Source organism: Galeopterus variegatus, unplaced genomic scaffold (genome assembly GCF_000696425.1).
Source record: "Galeopterus variegatus unplaced genomic scaffold, G_variegatus-3.0.2 Scaffold148, whole genome shotgun sequence".
NCBI classification, from domain to species: domain Eukaryota; kingdom Metazoa; phylum Chordata; class Mammalia; order Dermoptera; family Cynocephalidae; genus Galeopterus; species Galeopterus variegatus.
The window spans coordinates 65,019-86,273 of NW_007726259.1; the positions used below are offsets into that span (position 1 = coordinate 65,019).

The 21,255-nt window shown below is 33.2% G+C and overlaps 1 protein-coding gene across 1 annotated transcript in view; it reads left to right on the forward strand.

Moving 5' to 3' along the window:
* Window positions 1-21,255, forward strand: part of LOC103606978 (mRNA-capping enzyme-like) — a gene marked incomplete at its 5' end in the record, with an annotated part of 205,564 nt that overhangs the window by 58,710 nt on the left and 125,599 nt on the right. Inside the window, one exon of the mRNA XM_008591541.1 lies at window positions 15,697-15,797. Coding sequence (XP_008589763.1) covers window positions 15,697-15,797 — 101 coding nt within the window. The remainder of the gene's footprint in view (window positions 1-15,696; window positions 15,798-21,255) is intronic.

Here is a 21,255-nt window from a genome sequence, read left to right on the forward strand (position 1 = left end):
GTCAGGGACTGTCTGTATATTCTAAAGCCGAACTCTTTCTCTACTTCCAAAACAATCATAGAAGCAAACATACACTATGTACAAACTGATCCTTTTCTAGCATTTCCTACCTCATTTACTTAAATCAGAAATGTATCTGTTATCTTTGCTACCTTTCCCATTCCTCCTTTCCAAGTCTTGCCTTATCTTCTAAGTATCTCTTTAATTGTTCCTTTTTCTCCCTACTGCCACTGCCACACCTCTAATCCGACCCTATTGTTCATTGCCTCTTGCCTGTACCACTGCAGTATCATCACTCTTGTCTTCCTCCAGTCTTTTCTTCATTCTACATCCAGTGTTCTTCCTTAATCTCTAGTGTTTTCCCCTTGTTTCAGGTTAAAGACCAAAATTAGATTTGGAGCTAGTTTTACTTTTTTCTTTATCACATGCTGCCTTTTGGTTTCCCCATGTGTTTTGCTGTTGATACAAAAATAACTTTAATGTGATTTTATTTAAAGGTGGCTTAATTATATTATTCATAAACAGTGTGTCTTAGTCAGTTTGGTATCCTGTTACAAAATTTTAGAACAACAGAATTTCATTTCTCACAGTCCTGTAGGCTAGGAAGTTCAGGGTCAAGGTGTTGGCAGATTCAATGTTTATAGGTGGCTGTCTTCTTGCTGTATCCACACATGGCAGAAAGGGTGAGTGAGCTCTCCTGGTCATTCAAAAAGGAGCTAATCCTATTCATGAGGGCAGAGACCTCTTGACCTAAATCACTTCTCAAAGGCCCCACCTCCTAATACCATCATGTTGGGGATGAGGATTTTAATATATGAGTTTTTTGGGGGGACACAAGCATTCCGTCTATAGCACAGTGTTTTTAAAAAGTTTAAATGTGAGCTATACTTGACAAAATATTTAAATATTTTGAGTAAATAGCTGTTTATCATATATATACACACATGTATGTGTGTGTGTGTGTGTGTGTGTGTGTATACTTTCCTTTTTTAATGAATCCTAAGAATATTCAAATACCTGTATTATTTCTAAGGCTTAATGTTCAAACTTTCATCAAACTGAAATCATTATTTTTAAAAAGAACCATTTTCAAATAGAATTATCCATCTCTTTTATCAGTCTATGTCATAGAACAAGTAGGTTTTATTAGACTCCAGTTTATATGGTTTTCAGTTCTGTGATTTCATTGGCGTTTTGAATTGCTAATCTTTTGTGGTTTGTCACTTAAAAATGAATATTTTAAAATGACAATCCGACATTTTATTATGCTATAGGTAGTAGATCTTTTACTTGATAGTTATTAGATAATTTAATTTAATTTACAAAGCTGATAATAAAATTAAATCTTATTTGTTTACCAGCTTTTACAAGAGAATTTTCATGGTGATTTATGTTGCATATTAAATTTTTACTTGTGGTAATAATTGAATTAATTAATTTTTAATCTTTAAAATCATCTTTGATTTTACTTTCATCATCTGGAAACACTTATGTTTCTAGACAAGAATTTTAATGCCATTAACAATCTATCACTATGAAGTAAAAACAAAACTGTATATAGTGGGTTCCATGATTGAATAAAAATAAAATGATTGAATTCAAATAAAAATCTTGAAACTATTTTTGTTTTATTTTTAGAGAAATGGCTTTTCTTGTTTTATCCACCAGCTCTGCTGTGGTTAGTAAAACATATATTTGTTTCTATATTGAGTTTAGAGTATTTACTCTCAAGCAGTAGTGATATAATTGTTTTTTAATGTTTTCATCACTATCTTGATTTTCTCTAAGATGGGTCAGCTTGATTTTATGTCTCTGGCATTTATCAGTTTGCATGTAAATTTAGAATCAGCTTCGAGTGTAATATTGCATTCTTGTGAAATATTAATGTTATTATTAAACCTTTACTACTCCCAGGTATATTGAATGTTAAGGATAGATTGTAAAATGAAAATTGGAATTAGTCTAACGTCTTGTCTTGAAGTACATGACGAATTAGAGTGGTTTTCCTTTGTAGCAAGGATGTTACCATGGTGAGAGCTTCTGTTTCCATGACATTTGCCTGCATATTTTGATAGGTCTTCAGTTGAAGAAGGGCTCTGTTTCCTGGCAGACTGGAAAAGTGTCACCCTATCTTTTCCCAAAATGTGTTATTTTTTATTGAGAAATATAATAATTTCCAAGGAATTGTAATACTGAAGCACCAAGAAAGAAAATACATTTTCTTCATTTTTAATTTCTTTTTGTTCAACTTTTAGAGCAAGCAAAATATTCTTAGCTTGCTTTGTGTAAGGAAGAAAAAGGAGAACATCATTTTCTAGTTTTCTTAATAAATAGACTATTTGCTTTTCCATTGAATTTTGTTGACAAAATAAACAGCTACAGATGAATAATTTGTAATCAGCATTCTATGGATATAGATATATAATGTTATTGTACAATTAAAAGCAATTGCTAATGATGTTATATTGGTAGAGAGAAAGGGCAAATATATGGAAATAAAGACTTCACAAAAATGAAAGAATCAGTGAATTCCTAGAAGGTAAATATGCAGAATACAAAATCAGTTCTGTATTGATAACTTATGTTTAATATTGAAACATTGATATTTTTTAAAATCATGTTTTATGGTGGTATATACTATTTAAATTATTATTATTAAATTTATTTCTATTTAAATAATTATAATTGACATTGTAATTGTACATACTTATGGGATATAATTTGATGTTTTTATACATATATATGTTATATAATGGTTGGGTCAGGGTAGTGTATCTGTCACCTTATGCATTTATCATTTCTTTGTGGCAAGAACATTCAAAAGCCTCTCCTCTGGCTATTATGTAATATACAAAACTTAACCATAGTCGCCTTACTGTGCAATAGAACACAAGAACTTATTCCTTCTAATTGTCATTTTGTACCCATTGGCTAATCTTTCCCCATTTTCCCTTTCCCCTTTTCTTCCCTAGCATCTGGTAACCATACAATGGTATATTTTTAATTTTAATTTTTAACTAGATAAACCATTCTCATGGTTCAGAAATTTTAACATATTCTTAAAAAATACCTAGGAGAAAGTCTTCTTCTCATACTTCTCCCCTCCCCCAGTTATCAATCATTAATGTTTTATTTATCCCTTCAAGTTTTTTGACATATAAAATTTTTATATACTGTATTTAAACTGTACAACTTGATGTTTTGATATACATTGTGAAGTGATCACCTCATTCCAGCTAATTAACATATCTGTCACCTCTACATAGTTACCATTTTTGTTCCCTTTAACCAACATCATCCCATTCCCACCTCCCTCCAGCCCCAGGTAACTACAGTCTTACTCTCTGCTTCTGTGAGTTTGACTATTTTTTTTTTAAAAAGATGACCGGGAAGGGGATCTTAACTTGGTGTTTTCAGCACCACGCTCTCCCTATTGAGCTAACCAGCCATCCCTATATAGGGATCTGAACCCATGGTCTTGGTGTTATCAGCACCATGCTCTCCCAAATGAGCCAGCCGTCCTGAGTTTGACTATTTTAGATTCTGCATATAAGTGAGATCATGCAGTATTTCTCTTTCTATGTCTTGCTTAGTTTGCTTAGCATAATGCCCTCCAGCTCCATCCGTGTTGTTGGAAATGGCAGGATTTCATTCTTTTTAAATTCTGAATAATATTCCGTACAGATCACATCTTCTTTATTTACTTATCTATCAAGGGCATTTAGATTGTTCCTGTGTCTTGGCTATTGTGAATAATGGCTGTAGTGAACATGGGAGCAGCTGTCTCTTAGTGATCCTGTTTTAAATACTTTTGGATATATACCCAGATATGGGATTGCTGGATCATATGGTGGTTCTATCTTCAGTCTTTGGAGGAACCTCCTTACTCTTTTCTGTAATAGCTGTACCATTTTACTTTCCCACCAACAGTGTACAAGGATTCCCTTTTCTCCATATCCTCACTATACTCATCTCTTGTCTTTTTGATAATAGCCATTCTAATGAGTATGAGGTGCTATCTCATTGAGGTTTTGATATGCATTTCCCTGATGATTAGAGATGCTGAGCACTTTTTCATATACCTATTAGCTGTCTGAATTTCTTCTTTTGAGAACTGTCTATTCAGGTCTTTTGCCCATTTTTAAATCTGGTTATTTGTATTTTTAATATTGAGTTGTATGCCTTCCTTATATATTTTGGATGTTAAGCTCTTATTGGATATATGGTTTGCAAATATTTCTTCCCACACTGTTAGGTTGCCTCTTCATTTTATTGATTGGTTTTCTTTGCTGTGCAGAAGATTTTTAGTTTGATATTGTCTCACTTGTTTATTTTTGCTTTTGTTGCCTGAACTTTTGGTGTCATATCCAGAAAATTATTGCCTAGACCAATGTCAAGAAGTTTTTTCCAATGTTTTCTTCTAGGAGTTTTACAGTTTCAAGTTAACATTTAAATCTTTAATCTATTTTGAGTTGACTTTTGTGTATAGTCTGAACTCTTTTGATTGGCCTAGTACATATAATGTAGTAGTTGGTACATATTTCAGGATCTGGAGTAAAAGTACCCGGGTTTGAATATCTACTCTACCTGTACATGTTACCTACCTTCTTTGTGCCTCAGTTTTTTGATTCATGACAAAGGGGGGGTTATGTTCATTCACCTACTTCATGGAGCTATTCTAAGAATAAAATGATTTGATTGACCTCAAACCAGTGACTGGTGGAAAACAAAAACTTAGCAAATGTTGCAATTAGAAATTATCAGTGTCTGTTATTCTATGTAAGGGGCATAGTAGGAGACAAAATTAGAGAGGACAAATCAGGCTAGGTATGTCGGGGAGGTCTTTGGTTGTAAGGTTGAGAAGCCTGTTTCCTTTCAGTAAGCCATCTAACCATATGTATTCAGGATCAGATATATTTAATAGGGCCTGTTGATAATAGGATTATCACAGTAGCCTGGGTGAAAAAGTAATGGAGTGTAATGAAATATGGAAGTAATGAAATATGGAAGTGATAAAGATTGCACTGAAGATGATTCAGAAGTTTTGAACCTGCCTGATTAGGAGCTTCATGTTAATCAAAAATGGAAATCAGAATGGAAAGGAACAAATTTTTTGTTTAAGAATATAAATCATTCAGTTTTAGATTTGAAATTCTAGGTTTTCTTCAGGACATTAATGAGGAGGCCTGTGCTTGACACACTTTTATGTTTGAAAATGAGTATCTAGATGTTCTTGGGAGAAAAATTAGGATTAAAGATGAAGATTTGGGAATAATTTTTGTTGTTGGTATATTTGGAGTTTTAAGGGAGTGAATTTTATATAGTGAATAATAGTAAAAAGAAGGCAGAGAATAGATGCTTGAAGTACGTGTATTGTTCAGAATTAATTCCATTGTTTTACTCTCTAGTAACATTACCATCTAGGATTTCATCAGTTTTCTTTAAAATTCAATATTAGAACACCAGCACATAATAAAACTAATATTACAGCGAGGGCAGGGATCTTCCTTAGCTTCAGATGTGATCCTTGTGAAGAGGGCATTATGCCTCAAGTTTCACTGTAGGGCCTGGAAATATATTCTAATAGCATAACTACTCACGTTTTATGAGTGGAAATCATACAATAACATAGGGCTGCAAGGCATTTTAGTTATTGCTGGTCTAGATGTCCTGTTTTAGGCAAGCAAAATGCTATTACTGCATTTTTACAAATGAGATAGATGAAGCTCACACTTTGAACATGCTTAAAATCATTAAGTTAGTAGAGGTAAAGAGGGACTAAATATCTCACCCTCTTTGTTGTTATTACTTCTAGCTTCATTAATTTAAGGGTTTATTAACCTTGGCGCAATTGACACTTTGGGCTGGATAATTCTTTGTGGTGGGGCAGCTGCCCTGTGCATGGTAGGATGTTTAGCAGCATCTCTAGTTGTTATTCAGTAGATGGCAGTAGCATCACCTCCACTCCCCAGTTTTCAACGGAAACAGTTTCCAGATAATGCCAAATATTCCCTGGAGACAAAACAGCCTCTAGCTGAGAACCACTACTTTACACAAGTATATCACTTATACCTCCAGTTAGTTTTCTCTCTAGTTTTAGGGACTTCTCTTTGGCATGTGGCCATCCTTACCTCTAAGCCAAGTGATAATCTCATTTGGTAAACACTTTTCTAAACATCTTACTTTGTTGCTTGACGTTTGCATTCACTACCTTTTTTTTTTTTTTTAAAGATGGCAGTGGATATCTTAGGCTATATTGGTAATTGTGCTCAGACATAAGCTAGCTCCAGTTTTGTTTGTTTTTTTACAGCACACCTGTTAAAATCAGATTGATATCAATAGAACTAAGTATTGTATTTATCAGTTAAATATAGTTTTGATAATTATGTTAATCTAGATACATGCTGGTGAATTTAGTGAAATTAAAATGCATTACTTTCTAATTATACACTAGAACATGTAGCTTGAAAGAATGTTTTTGTATCATTGTTTATAGTTCAGCAAGATTTTGTATTTCATGTTTGACAAGTACTTTTAAAAGGCTTAAGTGTCCATATTATATTATATCTTTGCCCTTGTTATTTTGATAATCATGAAAAAAGAATTCTCTTGATAGTGATTGAGATATATACTCTTTCATAAATAGTGCTATTTTAACTTATTTTATAATCTCAAATATTCTATTTTAAAAATAAATTTAAATACACCTGAGACAAATATTTTATAGTAAGTATTTTTTAAGTAATAGACTTTATTCTTATAGCAGTTTTAGTTTTACAGAAAAATTGAGCAGAGTGCAGTTTATACCCCACCCCTCCCCCCTACAGTTTCTCTTATTTTGATACCTTTCATTAGTGTGATACGTTTGTTACAGTTATGAACCAGCACTAATACTTTTTTATTAACTAATGTTTCCATTAGGGTTCCTTCTTTATATTGTACAGTTCTATGGGATTTGCCAAATGTATTCACCATTATAGTATCAGACAGAATAGTTTCACTGCCCTAAAAAATCCTTTGTGCTCCACCTATTCATCCCTCCCTCCTTCCCCCTGCCCCTTTCCCCCTCTCCCAAAACCCTGGCACCCACTGGTCTCCTCTGCATTATTACCTCAAACATTTATCATTTCTTTGTATTGGGATATAGTAAGTTTTAAATTTTACTTTTTATTATTTTCATTCTTTATCAAGACTTGAACATTTTACTAGGTGTTTTATAGTCACAAAATTCATAAGATTTTTGTTGAAGTAGAATTTACATTCTAATGGGTATTTCAGTACATTTTATTCATGGAATCTATGTCATTGTTGAATCTACATTCAGTAATTGGGAACTACAGTATTTAAAAAATACCATTTTCTAAAATTTATTATGCATCTTATTAATTTTTATAAAAGTGCTTTGAAATTCCTAATAATATGAAGTCTAGTATTTCAAAGTAATATAAATGGTTTGGTATACAGTGAAATGTGGAATAACTTAAGTTTCTGAATTATTGCTGTGTAAAAACAGAAGAGTTACTAGTATGTGCTATTTTCTCATTAGACAAGATTGAGTCTTGATTTCTAGAGAGGAGAATGTAAATTATATTTAATATTTATTATACAAATAAAATTACATATTAAAGTACTTTTTAGAATTTGTCATTAGGTACCTATTATGAGATATTTTAAAACTGTACCTTCATTAAACTTTCGTAAATTTAATAGTTTAAATTGATGTTGGTTTCTAAGTGGCCTCACAGTCAGTCACTTATATAAATAAATAGGGAACGGAAGTAAGTTTTAAAACTGTACCTTCATTAAACTTTCGTAAATTTAATAGTTTAAATTGTTGTTGGTTTCTAAGTGGCCTCACAGTCAGTCACTTATATAAATAAATAGGGAACGGAAGTAAATGATATTGTCTATAAATATGAAATTCCCTTGGCAGAGGTTGCCAGTGGGGTGGGATGGGCATAACCTTTTTCAAACTACACAGGCTATTTTTTTTTTTCAGCCCACTTTCCCTTGCCGACACTCCTTTCTTTCCTTACTCTTCTCGACCCCTCACTACCATTGTGAGCCACTGTTACTGCAAGGTTTGTGGCATTTCTGTTATATATGCTTTATTAGGAAAATGAGTATATTTTATCAGATTCTTTTTATTAATTAGCTGACAAGTGGAAAATTTTGCATTTTCAACATTTCTAAAAAATTTATATTCAAAGCAAGTCTAGAGAGATTTATTTGTGATCATCCTGAAGTATATATGTTACCTGAATGAACATTTCAGGGCAAATATGCAGATGAAAATTTTCACTGAAAATTATATCTTGGGTTTTATATTCATGTTTAAGCAAAAGACTTGGGGAAAATAGTGTATATGATGTTCTTAAATGTGCTACAGATAAAAGGTATTCTGTCTCAACTCTAACGGTTTGTCTTAGCAAAGTTTAAGTTATACTAAATTGTTATTATATGGACTTCTCTTTGAAATAAGCGATTCTGTGACTAGGGTTTTTGCAGTTTTTTCCAAATTCATAAAAATCTGTCAATGCAGTTTAACCTGCATATTAAAAAAGAAATTAGTAATGAGGACACTTAGCAGTTCTTCCTTCCTAAGTTTCTTCCTTACAGTATGGCCCCACTCATCCTAGTGCCTTTGTTGAAGTAACCTACTTGTCTCCTCTTAAGACAATCCTATGTATTCTACTCCTTTTTGTTTGCTTATATTTATTTCATGCTGTGAATCTGCATGAGTGAATATTACCCATTCTTCAAGGCTTACAGTGTTCATTCCTCTATAATCTGTCCTTAAGCCACCCAAAAATACATTTAAAACCACCAAGTGGGATTCATCTCTAGGGTGTAAGGTTGGTTTTAACATATGCAGATCAATCAGTATGTTACACCACATTAACAGAACGAAAGATAAAACAACACAAGATCACCTCACCAGATGCAGAAAAAGCATTTGGCCAAGTTCAGCATGATAAAAACTTTCAGCAGGATAAGTACAGAAGAATATTTCCTCAACACAATAAAGGCCATTTATGAAAACACCATAGCTAGCATCATAATCAGTGGGGGAAAACTGTAAGCTTTTCCTCTGAGATCTGGTAGAAGGCAAGGATGGCCTCTCTTGCCACTTCTATACAGCATAATACTAGAAGTACTAGCAAGAGCAGTTAGGCAAGGAAAAGAAATAAAAGTCATCTAAACTGGAAAGTAAGCAGTAAAATTATTTCTGTTTGCAGATGGATGATGTAATCCTATAAGTAGAAAGCCCTAAAAACTCCACAAGAAAGCTATTAGAACTAATAAACAAATTCAGCAAAATTGTGGGATACAAAATCAACATACAAAAATCAGTTGCATTTCTTTAGACCAGTAACAATCTATCTGAAAAGAAAATGAAGAAAACAATCCCATTTACAATTGCATCAGAAAGCATAAAATACCTAGGAATAAATTTAAACAGAGGTGAAAGATCTTTACACTGAAAACCATAAAACATTGATGAGGGAAATTGAAGAAGACACAAATAAATGGAAAGATATCCCATGTTAATAGATTGGGAGAATTAACATTGTTAAAATGTTCATACTAAAAGTGACACACAAATTTCAGTGTAATCTCTATCAAAGCACTAATGGCACTTTTTACAGAACTGGGAAAAATAATTCTAAAATTTGTATGGAACCACAACAGACCCCAAATAATCAAAGCAATTTTGAGAAAGAAGAATGAAAGTTGGAGGCGTCACACTTCCTGATTTAAAATTATATACCAAGGTATATAATCAAAACAATGTGGTATGTACATAAAAACACGTAGGCCAATGGACAAGAATAGAAAGCCCAGAAATAAACCCAAGCTTATATAGTCAACTGATTTTTGACAAGTGCACCAAGAATACACAATGGAGAAAGGACAGTCTTTAATAAACAGTTTTTAATAAACAGCTTAATAAACACTGGGAAAACTGGATATACACATGCAAAAGAATGAAATTGAATATTTATACCACTCACCAAAATAAATTCAATATAAAGACCTAAAATGTAAAATCTGAAACTATAAAACTAGAAGAAAACATAGGGGGAAAAAGCTCCTTGATATTGGTCTTGGCAGTGATATTTTGGCTATCAATATTTATACCACTCACCAAAATAAATTCAATATAAAGACCTAAAATGTAAAATCTGAAACTATAAAACTGGAAGAAAACATAGGGGGAAAAAGCTCCTTGATATTGGTCTTGGCAGTGATATTTTGGCTATCACACCAAAAGTTCAGGAAACAAAACCAAAAATAGACAAATGGGATACATCAAACTAAATAGCTTCTGCACAGCAAAGGAAACAGTCAACAAAATGAAAAGGTAGCCTACAGATAAGGAGAAGATATTTGTAAACCATGTATCCAATAAGAGGCTAATATATCCATAGTATTTAAGGTACTCACACAACTCAATAGCATAAAACCAGGTAACCCAATTGAAAAATGGGCAAGGGAACCAAATAGACATTTTAAGTAAGAAGACATAAAAATAGCGAACAGGTATATGAAAAGATCTCAATATCACTTATCACCAGGGAAATGCAACTCAAAAGCAAAGTAAGATATCACCTCACACCTATTAGGATGGCTGTTATAAAAAAGATGAGATAACAAGTGTTGGCTAGGGTATGGAGAAAAGGGAACCCTTGTACACTGTTGGTGGGAATGTAAATTGGTACAGCCATTATGGAAAACAGTACGGAGGTTCCTCAAAAAATTAAAGGTAGAACTACTATATGATCCAGCAGTCCCACTTCTGGGTATATACCAAAGGAAATGAAATTAGTACCTTTTAGAGATACATGTACTCCCCTGTTCATTGCAGCATTATTCACAATAACCCAGATATGGAAACCATCTAAATGTTTTTCAGAGGATGAATGGATTTAAAAAATTGTTGTATATACATACAATGGAGTGTTTTTCAGACTCTAAAAAGAAGGAGATCCTGCCATGGAATGAGCTGGAGGATATTGTGCTAAGCAAAATAAACTAGACACAGAAAGAAAAATAGTGCACGGTCTCACTTATATGTGGAATCTGAAAAATCAAATATATAGAAACAGTATAGAACAGTGGTTACAAGGGGTGGGGAGTGGGTGGATATTAGGTCAATGGGCACAAAATTACAGTTATGTATGGTGAATAAATCTGGAGGTCTAGGGTACAGCACAACAGCTATATTGTCTTTTGTAATAACGTTGTCTTGTGTACTGGAAATTTACTAAGAGAGTAGGTTTCAGATACTCTTACACATACACTTGGTGACTGTGTGAGGATATGGGTGCATTAATTTGCTTGACTGTAGTAATCATTTCACTTTATATATGCTTATCAAAGCATCATGCTGTATAACTTAAATATATACAATAAAGAAATTCAAGTAAATTTTGATTGTGTTAAATAAAATGCATTCCAATTAGGGTACATGTATAATGTGAACATATAAATATATTGATTAGTATGATTTATTCATATTTACATATTATGTATATTAGGAACCTGTAATGGTAAAAACACAATAAATACTCACAAAACACTTATTTAAATTTTTTACCCCACAGTCTCTTTAATTACATAGATAATGTTGTACAATCATCTCCACCATGTATTTTCAAAACTTTACACCTCAAACAGAAATTCTGTAACCGCTAAGCGATAACTTCCCTTTCCTTCCACCATCTAGCCTCTGGTGATCTGTAGTCTACTTTCTGTCACTATGATTTTGCCTGTTCTAGATATTTCATATAATTGGAATCATATGGTATTTGTCATATTGTGTCTGGCTTATTTCACTTAGCCTAATGTTTTTAAGGTTTATCCATTTTGTAGCATGTATCAGAAATTCATTTCTTTTTATAGCTGAATAATATTTCATTGTGTATACCACCTTTTGTTTATCCATTCATCTGTTGATGGAAACTTGGGTTGTTTCCACCTTTTGCCTTTTGTGAATAATCCTGCAATTAATATTGACATACAAATGTTTGTTTGAATAGCTGTTTTAAGTTTTTTGGAGTATGTTTGTAGGGGTGGAACTTCTGGGTCATATGGTAATTCTGTGTTTAGTTTTGTGAGGAACTGTCAAGTTGTTATTCATGGCAGCTGCTCCATTTTACATTTCTACTGTTAATATATGCAGGTTCTGATTTCTTCACATCCCCACCAACACTTGTTATTTTCTGTTTTTGTTTATGCCATTCTAGTAGGTGTGAAGTGGTGTCTCATTTTCATTTTTATCGGTATTTCCCTAATGGCTAATGATAGTGAGCATCTTTTCATGTGCTTATTTATCATTATATCTTTTTGGAGAAATGCTTATTCAAGTCTTTTGACTTTTTAAATTGGGTTGTTTGTCTTTTTGTTGTTAAGTTGAAGAAGTTCTTTATATATTCTGGATACTAAACCCTTATCAGATATATAATTTGCAAACATTTTCTCCCATTCTGTATGTTATCATTTTACTTCCTTGATAATGACCTGTGATACGCCAAGGTTTTTAATTTTGATGAAGTTCAACTTATTTATTTTTTCTCTTGTTGCTCATGCTTTTGGAGTCAAATATAAAAATCCATTGCTAAACCCAAAGTCATGAAGACTTACTCCTGTTTTATGCTAAGACTTTAATAGTTTTAGCTGTTATATTTAGATTGTTGATCCATTTTTAGTCAATTTTTGTATATGGTGTGAGGTAGGCATCCAACTGCATTGTTTTGCTTGTGGAAATCCAGCGGTCTTAGCACTATTTCTTGAAGAGAGTATTCTTTCCCCACAGAATGGACTTGGCACCCTTGTAAAAAATAAATTGGCTGTAGATGTCTAAGTTTATTTATGTACTCTTAATTCTTTCTTTCTTTTTTTTTTTTAAAGATGACCAGTAAGGGGATCTTAACCCTTGACTTGGTGTTGTCAGTACCACCCTCTCCCAAGTGAGCCATGGGCTGGCCCCTGTACTCTTAATTCTATTCCATTGGTTTATATGTCTGTCCTTATGCCAGCATAGCACTGTTTTGAGCACTATAGCTGTGTAGTTAAGTTTTGAAAGTGGAAAGTGTGAGTCTTACAACTTTGTTCCTTTTTCAAAAGTGTTTTGGCTCTTCAGGGCCCCTTGAAATTCCATATGAATTAGAGGCTTGGCTTTTCTATTTCTGTAAGGCTTTTGGAATTTTTATAGAGATTAAGTTGAAAATGTAGATTGCTCTGAGTGGTATTGACATCTTAATAGTATTAAGATGAATTTTTTGTGTTCTTTGTATTCATGAACATGTGATGTTTCTCTGTTTTTAGGTCATCTTTAATGTTTTATAGTTTTCAGTATGCAGATCATTCACATCCTTGGTTAAATTTATTCCTAGCTGTTTTGTGTTTTTTACATGCTTTTATTAATTTCCTTAATTTTTGAAATTTTGTGTTTTTGTAATGCCACTGCTGGTGTTTGGAAACAAGGCTGAATGTTTGTGTTGATAATATCAGCAAAAATATTAAATTATTAGGAATAAATTTAACAAAAGTTGTGCAAGACCTGTATACTGAAAATTATAGAGGATTGCTGAGATTAATTTAAGGAGACCTTAATAAATGGAGAGATTCATTAAGATGTCATCGCTCTCCTAATCTGTTGATTCAATGCAATCCTAATTAAAATCCCAGCAGCTTTATTTTTTATAGAAATTGACAAGCTGGGGCTGGCCTGGTGGCGCACTGCTACAGTGCGCCGCTTGGGGGTGCGGCGGCGCTCCCGCCCGAGGGTTCGTATCCCACATACAGACCGGTTCCCGCTCACTGGCTGAGCGAGGTGCGGACGCAACACCGAAGGTTGTGATCCCGTTGCCGGTCCCGGTCCGGTACGGGCGCGACACTGAGGGTTGCGATCCGTTGCCGGACACGAAAAAAGACAAAAAGGAAAAAAAAAAAAAGAAATTGACAAGCTGATGTTAAACTTTATGTGGAAATGTAAATGCTACATTAGCTAAAAGTGTTTGAAAAGAATAAAGTTTTAGAGTACAACACAATCTGTTTTGAAAACTTATAAAGCAATAGTAATTGAGACAGTGTGCTGTTAACAGGATTTTTCCATATATGTCAGTGTGACAAATTAGTGAGAATAGAAATATATCTATATCTATACACAATTGATTTTTGACAAAGATGCCAGGGCAATTCAATCAGGAAGGGGTAATCTTTTCAACAAATGGTGCTGGATCAATTTGATATCTATTTGCCAGTGAACCTGGTCTTTTACTTCATATCACATAAATAAATAAACCTGAAATGGATCATAATGTATAAAAATAAGAACTAACACTATAAAATTTCTCTAAGAAAACATGGTAGAAAATGTTTAGATTTAGATTAGGAAAAAATCACTTAAAGAGGACACAAAAAGCACAAATTATATAATATAAAAATGGATAATTTCTACTTTATTAAAATAAAAAACTTTGTTGTTTAAAATTGTTAAGAAAATGGAAAGGAAAGCCAAAGACTGGTAGAAAATATTTGCAGTACATATATCCAACTAAGGCTATTTGTCCAGAATATATAAACACTTTCAAAAGTCAGTAATGAGACAAACAGCTCAGTAAAAACAGGAGTAAAAGATTTGAACAGACATTTCACCAAGAAGGTATAGAGATAGCAAATAAACAAATGAAAAAATTCTTCAACATGTTTTGTCATTAGAGAAATGCAAATTACCTTTATGAGACACACACTTTAGAATGGCTAAAATTAAGAAGACTGACAATGCCTTGCTCTAGGGTGGATGTGGAACAAATGGACCTGTCATACGTTGCTGGGTGATTGGAAAATGTTACAGCCACTTTGGAAAGCAGTTTGACAATTTCTTACAAAGTTAAACATCCATTTACCATGAGACACAACCATTCCACTCTTCTAGGTGTTTATTTAAGAAGTATGAAAACATGTCCACACAATTGTTCAGAGCAGCATCATTTATGATAGCCCCAGACTGGAAATAACCCAGATATCCATCAACTTGTAAATGCATAAACAATTTACGGTATGTATATACAATGGAATCCTACTCAGCAATAAAAAGGAACAAACTACTAATACATGCAGCAACATAGATACATCTCAAAAACTTTATGCTAAGTATTTCTTATGTATTCTAGAAAAGGTACAACTATAGCAATAGAAAGCAGATCACCATTGCTGGAGAGTTGGGGGAGGGTATTGACTGCAAATGTCAGGAGAAAACTTTTTTTGGTCATTAAAAAGGGTCCGTATCATGATTTTGGTGATAGTTACATGGTTGTATATGTTTGTCAAAATCCATCGTTTAATTATATTCATTGTAAATTATCCCTCAGTAAAGCTGAACAAGAAAAACCAATTTTTTTATTATCAAGTTTCCTTTAAAGTTATAGAAATATTGGATAGAATAACTGGTTTTTTTTTTCTTTCTGGATTTGTCACAAATAAGGGTCTACATGTCTTTGGTAGGAAAAGGAGAAAGGCTATCAATAAGAAGCTGGTAGACATCTAGCCTCATTTGTTGGTTGAAGATAAAAATTATGTTCAGAAAAGTAGTAATTTTGCTTAATAAAAGTAATGTTATATTTAATAAATTGAATTTTTAATTTTTTAGCTTCATATTAACTATTGTCATCATTTAATTCACTTTAGAAATATAAACCTGGTCGATGTGATGATATTTTGAAATGGAAGCCTCCTAGTCTGAATTCTGTGGACTTTCGCCTAAAGATAACAAGGATGGGAGGAGAAGGGTAAGTGTGCATTTTGTTCTCCCACTATTTTTGCATGTAATAATACTATTTGTATGAAGCTTAGCTGTTTACAGGACATTTTACATATGCTTTATAATACTTTAAAAAAAGAAAGTAAAATACTTTATTTTACAGTATACTTTACATATTTACTTATACATCTATTTCATTTTCGCAAATTACGCATGCCTTTGACCTATGATAGCTAACATTTTGTAGCATTCTTTAAACTTTACTAATTTTAATCTTAAATTCTTTTTTTAAAAGAATATAGTTAATATAAAAGTGAACTTTGCTAAACTATAAATGTGAGAATAGGTTTTACTCAAAAATAATCCTGTCGAATTATAAATGTAAGGTATGATCATTGGTATTATAGTTAAATGTATTGAAATAAGTTTTTTATTTTGAAGAAAACTGCCTCATGTTTGCATTTGCATAGCAAACATTTATCCATACTTTATTAGGGTAAGGTTTTAATTGTTGAATTTCGTTAAGATTTTTCATAATGTTCATTAAGTGTTAATTTTTTCACTTATTCCTTTCATGACTTTATTGGTTACTGTTTTAGAATTAAAAATGCTCTAGCATGAATATTTTTATTGTTTTTCCAAAGCGTTGTTTTATTTAACTTTGTTCTACAAATTTTTAAGGCATCTTATCAAAGTAAATACATTGCAACAAAATAATAAATACTTAATCAAGGAAATTAGGAAGAGAAATAATGCTAGCAAAAAGATTAAAGTTTACCAGTGCATGCCATGAAATTATTTTTACTTGTCAAAGGTAAAACACAGATATGGTTTTTTGTAGCTAATGGAACAAACGTTGTGTTATCAGTTAGGAGTCCAGACTCTATAGATGAAAATAGTGTAAGAGACTACACATTCTCAAGAAAAGATACTGTGCGGTGTGGTGTATCCTAAGTAAAAAAAAGGGGTTTAATAAGGCATATGGGTGTTAGTGTTCAAAAAATGGGGTATTTTATATTCTTAAATGTTTGTGACTTAATTTGTCTTTGGGAACTGATGGCAAAAAATTATTAAAACAATTATCTTGTCCTCCCCAATAGGTATTTAGCTCTGTATTGGTCTGATCTTAATCCAAGGATAGATAAATTTTACACTCTTTTTTCGGAATAGGGGGAATGCACACACACATCCACATACACTCATGTATGAATGATTTTTTTGTTTGTTTGTTTGTTTGTTTTGTTTTGTTTTGTTTTTTGTCTTTTTCCGTGTCCGGCAACGGATCGCAACCCTCAGTGTTGCCCCCGTACCGGACCGGGACCGGCAACGGGATCGCAACCCCCGGTGTTGCTCCCGCACCTCGCTCAGCCAGTGAGCGGGAACCGGTCTGTATGTGGGATCCGAACCCTCGGGCGGGAGCGCCGCCGCGCTTCCCAAGCGGCGCACTATCCAGTGTGCCACCGGCCCGGCCCCATGAATGATTTTTTTAAGTCTCCAAAAATATTATTTCTCTTATCTAAGTGTTTGAAAATATTGATAAGTAGTAAATTCAAGACTGTCTTTCCTGACAAACTGTCTGGTGTACAGATATTTTAGGTTGACAGTTAAGTGTGGAACCTATACATCAATAATCTTGCAAGCTGGGTGTAGGCTTGATATATTCTTCTGGATGTGCTTTAAGGAAGACCACCTCACTTCTAAAATAGTGGAGGCTGAGGAATACACAGATGAATATGGTTCTTTGGAAAATAAGACTTTAAAGAGGAATAAAATTTGTAAAATTACTTCATTACGAGATCTTCTGTTTTGCCTAATACTATCTTTAGAATATTTGGTTAAGGAGTATAGGCTGTTATGTGTTTTTCTTGATTGTTTCATTGAGTTTTGAAAAATCATTTAGTTTTGCCTCTTATAGGTCTTAGTTCTTAGCAGCACCCCAAAGCGTCATTGAGCTGAAAATAGAATGCCCATTTCTCTAGATAGTAAATAGTAAAATATGATATTTTTTCTTGCAGTTGTCCATAGTAATTAAATACAGAAAAATGTAATTCAGTTTAGTAGTTTGTCATCTCAGTTTTACTTTTATTCTTAGTATGTTTTAAATATATTTTGTTCTTTTAAAATTTAACCTATTTATGTCTTCTGACATAGATTTTCTAAAAAATGGAATTACTTTTCATTCTAGTGCATCTTTAAAACATATCAGAATGTCACTGTTTAAAGTGATTTTCAGATAGGAATATGCAAGTTACATCAGTGTAGGTACATTATTTATGTAATAGGGTTTCAGTTTTCAAAAATAGGGTATTTAATATGAAATATAATGTGGTAACTATTACATAAAACATGTATTATTCAATTAGCTAGAGTAATATGCTTTTCTTCTTGTAAGGAATGCTATACATTATAGCGGCTTTCACTAAATAAATGAGTTTATATCTAAAGCTTAATAGCAACTCAGTATATTAGAGAGCATAATAAGAAATATGCCTGTAATAGTTTGAAAGGAGAGTGGCTGTGTCTCTGAATCTTAAGAATAATAGCATGTACCAATGAAGTATGGGACTAAGATATTAAAATACCATGAAACAGCTAATTTCTTTTTTTGATTGCACTTCCAAATATTTCCACAAAGCCTAAAATGTAGTCAAATGCCTTGAGAGGTATAATATAAATCCTAATCTTTGAATATGTCTGCATTTTTTAAAAAAATTTATAATGTCTTAGGTTTTCCAGGTATGGTTTTGAGTCTTACTCAGCTGCTATAATAAAATGGTAATAGTATAGGTTTCTGTTAGATTGAAATTTAATACAAATAGAAAAATCTATTGTATTGATTTGAATGCCCTGTTTATGGCAATTAAAATCTGAACTTTTCTCTTTTCATCCCTAATTATCATTTCTGAACATTTGAGATGTGTTAACACTGATTTATCATGGCCTAAAATAACTTTTGTATATCTTAGCAATTTATATTGTGTTGAGTTTTAAAGACATACAATATAGATTTTCATCTGAGAGCTATTTATTGTTTTAAAAATATTGTGGCTTTATGCTAAGTAATCTTCAACAAAAAATCATGGTCATTGTCAAAAGCAAGAATTACAAAGGTAGTCTGTATTCTGGAAATTGCGAACTCAAACAGTGTCAGTGACTTATAGTGAATGATATAAACTTACTATTTGTGTAGCATAGTAGTTTAAAGCATAGATCCTAAAGCTAGACTGCCTAGGCTGAAATCTCCTTACTAGCTGTGTGACTTTGAGCTCCTTACTTTTTTTTATGCCTCAGGTTTTTCATCAATAAAATAGGAATTGGCCTCATAAGACATTTGTGAGGATTAAATGAGCTAGTAAAATAGTTAGACTAGAACCTGGTACATCATAAACATTTATGTTTGCTATCATTTTTGTTGTGTTAATTAAAATAGATTAAAAAGTTTATATTCCTTTCTTGCTGTGCCTATAGTTCTACCTGTTGCTTGCTGCACTGTGAAAGTCCAACTAACTATGTGACTCATTTCTTGTTTGATTCTAATTCCCGTTAATTTTTCCCTTTTAAAATGCATATATATTTAGGAGGGCCGGCCCATGGCTCACTTGGGAGAGTGTGGTGCTGATAACACCAAGTCAAGGGTTAAGATCCCCTTACTGGTCATCTTTTAAAAAAAAAAAATGCATATATATTTAACTTATTTGTTTAACATAAACTGTTAAACACCCGGACAGCAAGAACACAACAAAGTCACAACTTTTATTTGTAGAGTTTTTGGTAACAAGTCTCTTACAGTAAACTTGGCAGTATGTATAGTGGTTAAGAACATTGGTTACTGGCCAAAACTGCCCAGAACCAAATCCCAATTCCACTACTTACTTGCCTTTGGTCTTGTTACTTATTCTGTCTCAGCTTCCTCATCTGTAAAATGTCCACAATACAAGTGCTTACCTTGTAGATTTGTTGAGAAGATTTATTCGTTCTCAGTGTTTAATTGCTGGATGAACAAAGTAATTATGGTTTCTGCCTTATAGACTTTACAAGCGAGTGGGCTGAAATGCAATAGATACATCAGTTTGAATCTAGTCAAAAACAGAAACCACAGCAATTATTTTACTGAAGACTGAAAAGGCACAAAAGTCTTGCAGAGGAAGCAAGCACTGCAGGAAGCATCTACCATGCAGAGGGCTGGGGTCAGAAAGTAATGAGGGTGGATTATTACAATTTAGAAGATTGGAGGGAGCCCTACAGAATTCATAAGAAGGTCACTGCCCAGCTGGTGTTCTTGCCTAAAGATCTTGGAGGAGGAATCCTATGGCTTTTTGTTCAGACATCGAGGAAGAAGGCCAGTGGGTGATGGTGTTTAAGAGGAGGTCTAATGAAGACGGTTCTATGGCTGGAGAAAAATCTTTGGTGGAACCAACTGATATTATGGAGTCAACTGCCATGCCTAAGGCAGAAAACCTTTGCTGCAAACAGGAAAGAACAGGACCCTTCTTCCTTCAGTCTTTTAGTCATTCAGTTCATCATGGATGATTAGACATTTAATCTCTATCAAAACTCAGTAGCAATCCAGGATCTGTTTCTGAAAAGAATAATGATCTTTAGAACATAGCATGTTTTTGTTCTAAACCCCTAAAAATTTGTGCTATGATTTTACTGTTGAGGCTTAGCAGTAGTTCCAGACAATTGATAATACTGGGTTATAAGGCCCAAGTGGCAGAGCAGCTTATACTACAAGCCTGGACTTGTTGCAGAACCTTCTTTCGCTGTGATACCAACTTAAAAATGGTAGCCTAATACGTTACTTAGTAAATGACTTGTAGTACTGGTGCAAAATCCACAAAGGCTTGTTAAGCTTTGTGACCCCTCTTTTAGTAGTATATATTTCAAGGACAGTAACTTGTCATTCACCTTGAAGAGGCTATTCTGACAAGCCCCAGACTGTTGGACCCCAAGAAACCTTAATTAGGAGGTGGCCCCTTCATTTTTGTGGGTTTTATTTCTTATCTTCTGTCTTACATCTGTCTTACAAAGAACTTTATACTTCCTCCTCATCACTTACAATAAGCATTGCAGATCAGTGGTTCTGTGTGATGTCAAAATGATCACTATCTCTGACAAAATAAAACAGACATATTAACAAGTGGTGATGAGAATGTGCAGAAATTGGAAACCTCAAACACCAATGTTGAGACTGTAGATAGATAAAGCCACTTTGGCAAACAGTTCGGTAGTTCCTCAAAATGTTAAAAATAGACTTACCATATGACCAGCAATTCGATTCTCAGATATATAGCCAAGAGAAATGAAAATATGAGTCCACACAGAAACTTACATATGAGTCTTCTTAGCAACATTATTCATATTCCAAAAGATGGAAACAAGCCAAATACCTGTCAACAGACAAATGGATATATGCATAAAGTAGCTCTTCTCTTCACCAGACTAGTATAGTGGATCCTTTTAAGCAAAGGGGATGTAGAATTATA